The 7381-nt window shown below is 50.0% G+C and overlaps 1 protein-coding gene across 1 annotated transcript; it reads left to right on the top strand.

Moving 5' to 3' along the window:
* Positions 1 to 2776: 2776 nt before the first annotated feature.
* On the top strand, positions 2777 to 5759 carry LOC126536826 (general transcription factor 3C polypeptide 3-like). The gene has a single exon (XM_050183828.2). The coding sequence runs from the start codon at positions 2780 to 2782 to the stop codon at positions 5366 to 5368; it is 2589 nt and encodes an 862-aa protein (XP_050039785.1). The 5' UTR covers positions 2777 to 2779; the 3' UTR covers positions 5369 to 5759.
* The last annotated feature ends 1622 nt before the right edge of the window (positions 5760 to 7381 follow it).

Genomic DNA, 7381 nt, shown 5'->3' with positions numbered 1-7381 from the left:
GTTGGGTCTGTCTAGTTTTCTATAATCACGACGACAACGTGCTAGAGATGATTTAGCACTATCACTCAATCCATTTCTATACACCGTCAGACGGCTTTAGGCCGAACGAGTAGAACTCGAGTGTCCGCGGTCATAATAGCGTCGTATGATTCTGAGGGCCCTGTGCATTTTCACTTCTGGAACACGCTTTACGCTCTCTTCCACTTGTGCATGCAATTTCACTCCACTCACAATTTCTATTTTTTTCACTCACAATTTCTTCCACTTACAATTTCTATTCGAGAATTGTGTTAACACGTCATCGGTTGAACGGCGCTGCGAGAGAGAAAAAAACAAGCTTTAATGATATGCTGGAGATGTTAGCCTAGCTGAACTTTACACTTAGAAAATGTGCTCGTTGAATCTTCAAACAGCGAGCCGGATCGTTCTTGCGCCTGACATGCCAGTTGTGTGGAAGCCTATTTCGTGTCAGCGGTGTTGGGTGGACGACTTGCGTCCTTTAATTTCCGCTGCTGCGGAAGTTGAGGACGACGATGCGGACTGAGTCGCTGAGTGTCGTGGACGGCGAATACCCGAATCGTTAACGAAAACAACGGTGTCGGCTTGACAGTCTAGGCTGCCTTTAGACTATTATTATTAGTTTTTCCGGTAGTATAACGTGACAATACTATAGAAAACTATAGGGTCCGCTCACCTGACGCTATGCAAGGAAGTACATTAGATCCGGCAAACTTATTAACATACGGAACGATGTTGTTGGTTCTTCAAGGCGACCTCGGCTTTCCCCATCTAAGTGAAGTCAAATCTTCATGATAAACGGGCGCCATATCTGAGGGAATCACGCGCAACTACTGACTGAGGTGGCCTGTATAATTCACAGTCCTTGTAAATGTAAATCGTGTGTTGTCGGCCTGTTTCCTTCTTACTAGCCGATGAACGATGGGCCTCGGCGCACATACGTTTTGCTTAATCGGCATGCTGATTGAGAGGAGTGCTGGGTGATTCCATTGCGCATTTAACTCTGACCCGGGACTCGTGTCTGCGAGCAGTGCACGATGCAGGGATCCTGGCGCGCAGCACACTTCTCTGACAAATTTTAGCGGCACTATTCCGGATAACGTGAAATTCTCGCACATCGACAAATTCGCCATGCGGACTGCTTTGACTAGTTACCAGGGTGGCTGCATTACCTCTGACTGGCTTCAAAAGCAAGCAGCATGAATTTGACAATATGGCGCAAAAGTGACGGCGTTCTGAATAGCGCCCTAAATCTAACGAGCTTCCGCCACCATTACTAGGATGTAGTTAATGCCCAGCGATACCATGGTTACCAGTGAAAGGACCATGTGTAGCTCTGTGTGGCCGAGCGTTGGCCGGGAGTACATTGCGCCTACAAGAAAGAAAAATGAGGATACGCGCCAGGTTTTCTATACAACCGAGGTTTCTTTTTTTTTGGCCTACCTTCCCCGCCGCTTGGCGGGGCTGCACCTGGGTTGCTCAGAATCTCGGCGGATATATTTGTCGGTCTATATAGAAACCTTATATATGCTCCGAAGGAAAGTACTTGCGAACGGTCTTATATATAGTGCAAGTATGCACACGTTTGTTCCGAGTAACAAAAAAATGCATTCCTACATTAAACCTGTACATATAATGCCGGCTTACAGGTAACTCTAAAGCACACCGACCTGTTAATCTAATGGTGAATTATATTGTTGCGGTGTACAGGAAGCAGGAGACAGAGACGCTTTTCGCAGAAGTAGCCTGTCTAAGAGAAAGTATCATCGTTCTCCTTCTTCGGATATTGGGCACTATGAGACGGATTTGGTTTGATTTAGTTTGTGACTATTGCTATGGCTCAACCCACCACGGCGGATCGGTCAAGAATCGGGCGGCAGTAGGTAAAAAGGGAAGAAACCTTAAATTGAATTTTGTAAATTAAGGATGAGATATTAGGTAGTCATATACAAATAGTAGAAGTGACAATAATTAACAGATTGATTTATTTTTATTTAGCCATTCGTTATGTAGCACTGGGTGTGTGCGCGCTCTTGCTGATCCTGCAAAATGAGTACGTGACACTGTGACATGACAGATACAGAATCCTTGAATGTAGCTAGATATTTGTCGTACTTCTCTGTGCATACACCTGTCATCACCGGCTATTCCCCCGACAAGCATCATACATCGTCTTCGTCCTTGTGGCATCGACATATTTGCCAAAGAATTTAAGGTCGTTGTCGTCGTCATCACCACCACCACCACCACCACCACCACCACCACCACCACCACCATAATCATAATCATCATCATCATCATCATAATCGTCATCATCACCACCACCACCACCACCATCATCATCATCATCATCATCGTCATCTCGCAGTGTGGACCCGCTTGAGTTAAGAGTTGTTATTTCGGCATAACTTGTGAGTGATGCAGTGCATAAATATAACTATAGGATAAGAATAGAGTTGTAACCTCTGAGTTAGATAAAATAAATATTGACATGTCATTACACGTAGCCTTGCATGAAAGTAAACAATTGTGGGCATCGCCCTTATTTGCAAAATATTTATTTAATCCCTTTACTAAAGTTTCGCTTCACTTATTTTCTTACATGTGCGTTGGATCAGCATATTTTTGTTTTTCTTTAGATATATGGCTAGCCCGTCTCGAGGGTGCTTCCATGTGTGGGCAATGTAAGAGTAAGAAGAAGAAGAGAACAGTTCGCCGGGGCTTTGTGATTTCAAACGTAGCTGGCAACCAGGCAGTGGTGATGACAGACGAGACGGATCCGTTCAAGGCCATCCTCGGTGAAATCACCCACGATAAGCGGGATGAATACAGGGCCTTAGAGGTGAATCTGCAGCAAGGTGGCCTGCTTCACGATGACACGTCGTCGGAAAGCTCAGTTAGCTGCTGCACGACGCCAGACACATCGGAGGACAGTGACGCGACTGATACGGACGATATTGGAGGGCATAACGAAAAGCTCGACGCTAATTGTACCGATGCACAGATCCCGTTCAACAAGATGACAGGGTTCGCGGACTCCTTCTTTGCGTCAGACGACGAAGACTCCGAAGAGGATGACTCGCTGGAAAACGACGTCAGCGAGGATCAGCTCCCACAAAAGAGGGACGTTTCCAAACTACCGCGCTATCTTCAGGGACTAATGGGCGAGGCGAACGTGTGCTTCGCGCGAGGCAGTCACGAGGATGCCGTCAAGATGTGCCTGGAAGTTGTGCGGCAGGCGCCCACTTCGCCGCTTCCCTACCAGACGCTCGCCATGGTCTACGAGGAACTGCATGAGCCCAGCCGATCGCTGCAGTTCGCCCTGATCGCGGCATACGTGGGCCCACAGGATGCGTGCGAGTGGAGCCGGTTGGCACAGCTTTGCCTGGAGCAGGGTCTCGTGCTTAAAGCAGCTTCGTGCCTCGTCAAGGCACTGCGCGCAGACCCGCGCGACTTGGAGCTGCGGCGCTGGTTATGTGCGCTGTACGAGCAGCTGGGCGATGAGCGCCGGGCCCTGGTTTCATGCGCAGCCCTCGCCCGCCGAATGGAGGAACCGGCCGAGTGCCTGCAGCTATCGCGACGCCTCGTGGCCGTCTACCGTAAGCGGGACAACCTGGCTGGAGCTGCGCGAGTGCTCCTAAACGTCGCCACTAAGTTCCCCACGCACGTCTCCACTGGAGATATCACCACGCTGCTGGAGATACAACTGACACTCAAACTGCACTCAGAGGCACTGCTACTGCTTCACAACCTCTGCGGAGTTGAGCTGCTGCCACTGCCCGAGGGGCACGAGACGATATCCGCAGAGCTACTCGCCGACTCCCTAGTCGCTTTTGACAGATGCCTAGTGCCAGTTGAGCTTCCCGTTGGCATTAGGACGAAGTTAGTGATGTGTCTAATACATCTGGGCGCTCGGCACCTCGTGATGGATCTGGTGGGGAAGCTGCAGCACGAACTGAACCCCGAAGGGGAGGGTGGCTTTCTACTGGACGTGGCGGAGGCCTTCATGGATAAAGGCTTCGACCACGATGCTCTACCTCTTCTGCGCGTCCTTGTGCGCACTCGCAACTATGGGCGGGCGGCTGTTTGGTTCCGGTATGCAGAATGCCTGCAGCGACTGGGCGAATACGGGGAGGCAACCAAGGCGTACGAACGCACGTGCGAGCTGGCACCGCGCCATGCGCAGGCGCGCCTCTCCCTGGGCCAGTTGTTAGACGCGCAGGGGCATCGGCAGCGTGCCATCAGCTGCCTCGCCACAGACGCGCGACATCTGCAGGACACCAACAACAGCACACCGGAACAGCAGCAAGACTCGGCGTCCGTGCTGCTTTGTAGGGCGCACCTACTGTGGGAGTCTGGACCGCGCGAGGCTTTCATCGAGGCGGCTATGATGTTGGTGCAGGCGCACTGTCTGTCTGTTTGCACCGTCGAAGAATACGACGCAGTGTACCTTAACACTACTCACTTGGGTCGTATGAAGGCACTTCGCGATCTGCATGAGGAGCGCGGATTCACAACAGGCTGGCTTCCATTGGAGAGCGGTGTTTCTTTCGACGAACTGCAGGCGTGTTTCCTCGAGCTGTACCGAGCGCTGCACGAAAGCGGCCGCATGGACGATCTCAGGCAGGTTGCCACGGAAGTCCTCGTGTCGCCCCTGTTCAACAGGGACGCGACGAGCACTGATGAGCTGGAGTTTCTAAGTTTTCTTGCCCATTACCAGGACCCGTACCATGTAGAGCACAGCTTCCCCCTTGTCCGTGCCATGGTGCTCAAGCATCCGGAGCAAGTACGCGCGTGGAACTTGCTGGGCCTCGTGGCGGACCAAATGCCGGCGTACCGCAAAAAGGGCTTCTACCTCCGGCTACTCTACAAGCACGAGAACAGCGTGCCATTGAAGCTTCTCAACGGACACAATGCTTTCCTCTCGGCAAACTATAGGCACGCTCTGGCCGAATACACGGAACTGCTGAAACAGGTTGGAGAGGAGGAACCAATGCTGCTGTTTTGCGCCGGCATCTCTCTGGTGCACCTGGCAACCCAGAGGATTTCAGAGAACCATCACTGGCTGGCCACTCAGGGGATGGCTTTCCTGGGCCGCTACCTGGTCGCGCGGGGCAGCGGTTGCCAGGAGGCTCTCTATAACGTAGGCCGCGCTCTTCACGAGCTGGGCGTCCTGCACCTGGCGCTCCACATGTACCAAAGGGCGCTCGCCGCACCGCCGGCTCTGCAGGAGGTGCCAGAGGTGTTCGATCTGCGGCGGGAGATAGCCTTCAACGTGAGCCAGCTGTACCTGCTCGGAGGCAACGTTGAACTGGCCCGGTGGTACATCGACCGCTACTGCGTCGTTTGAATCGGACAGCGCTGTGCGGGCTAGAATTGCTTGCATTTACAAAATTCGTACTACCATCTGCTTTGAACACTGGGATTTGTGCACTTCCTACATGAACACACTATGTGATATTGCCATCGATATGTAAGATTTCAGCGGGTGGAGATGAAGCCCGTTAACCAATTTATTCGGAAAGCAAAAGCATGACGGGCAAAATTTTGATTGGCTATTAACAGTACGCATTTCGCAGCTTCAGTTCAAGTTGGTGTAACACAAGCGTTGATCCTTAAATTGTGCTTTTTGTGCAAGCTTCAATTCCATTAACGTTACGTTTCTTTCGCTCAAACAATTTGTTCTCGCTAGACATTAGTATAGTGATGCAAAAAGAAAATCGATGGCTCTCGTGCCCATTAGCCACGTAGCTCTTTTCAATATGCCTCCGGAAATTGCGCAAATGTAGGTTGTCCTCGCCATGTTTACCTGATCACCAAACTTTGTTATAAAGGTGCTGTATACCATTGCTCGCAGTTCTGCAGGTTGCGGAAACATTTTGGCTATGGCGCTTGACCTATTCGTATAATTTTGTGAGGAAGAAACCTTACTTTTCTCATTGACATTTTTATCACTTGCGCGCCGAGTACTGTTTTTGGGCTGAACAATGAAGCAGAAAGCCTGGCTTTGCCACTGCTCCTAAATTGTGTAGAAGGTGATTTGGACGTTGGATAATCCAAGTGATTCCGTTGCTTTTCACTGTATATTGGCCCTATTATTCATTTGGAACAGGAGCGCCACATAAAATACGATTGCAAGCGCGGAAGATAAGCGGAACTCGGAACTTCATTTCCCGCAGGAACGACTTTTTTTCTTATGTATTTGTCAAGTGTGTCATATGTGCATTCGAGAAAAGAACGCGTGCCCATTTCTGGAAACTGCAATCCACAGCTCGCGCTCCCTGTTCATTTGGGGGCGCGAGAAAATGAAAGGCGACGAATGAGGTCGAACGCAGTCAAGCCACAATCTCCGGAACGACCTATTCAAAATGTGTGGATGTGATTCCTCGCGTTCTTTTTTTCCGACTCTTGTTGAAACGGCTAGGGCACCTTCAAGTTCATTTTATCAGTCTGGAAAGTGTAAAAAGAGAAGCATTTCATTCGCGGGAACGAACTCTTGAACCCCCTTTTTCTCCCTTACGATGTTTAATGAGCCTCGGTGAATAGAATGCGTCCTGTCGATTGCATTCTTAGGTAAAGCGACTCTTGGAATGTGCTTGCTCTACGCTTACACAGACTGTCGACGCAGTTCTGCGAGCGGGTGCGTGCCTTTCTTTTTATTTTGTGCTTATGTGTGTGTGAGTGTGTGTGGGAGGAGGGGGCAGGTTTGCATTCTGTTCCCAAGCTCTATTTCCGGTTTTATAAAGCACAAACAAGTCCAGCTAAGTGGAATGCACATCGGGCAAAAAACGCGCGTGATGGAACGTTGAAATGCAATAGATTTGTTCTTTACGGTATAGAATTGCCAAAATACATTGTTAGATGTATTGTTCAAACAGTAGGTTGTTTCAACAGTCGCCACCCACAGTTACCACTGTCGTGGTAACGTTGGGTGATCACATTCCAGTATTAACTTTTATACTCCTCAAAGATATTAATTCGTATGACGAGGGTGCTGCCTTTATTTACACTGAATTGGCTTTATCTTTTGCGTCGGCAGACAGAGAAAGGGCATGCTTAGCCACGTAAATGTTACGTAAGGTTCAGCGCACGTTCTTGAAAAAAATAAAGATAAGTGGGTTACAGGCAGGGCTCCGAAACCGGAGTGCAGCGCTGGCTTCGCCTGGCACCCCCGCCGTCGATTTCTCCCGGGAGCGACGCATGCATGGAGAGTTATCTCCTCGAGAATTTGCATACGCTTAGACGACCGAGGTTATAGGGAGGAAACTTTTTTTCTTCCGTTACTGTGACTTGCTGGCGCTAGGAACCGTGATTGGGCCGCCGAAATTTAAGTTCCATTCGCTCGCTATGCCCATCACAACGG

The sequence above is a fragment of the Dermacentor andersoni genome, chromosome 4 (genome assembly GCF_023375885.2).
Source record: "Dermacentor andersoni chromosome 4, qqDerAnde1_hic_scaffold, whole genome shotgun sequence".
Lineage (NCBI taxonomy): Eukaryota > Metazoa > Arthropoda > Arachnida > Ixodida > Ixodidae > Dermacentor > Dermacentor andersoni.
Note: the sequence above shows the minus strand (reverse complement) of the source record. Positions and strands in the feature narration are given on the sequence as shown.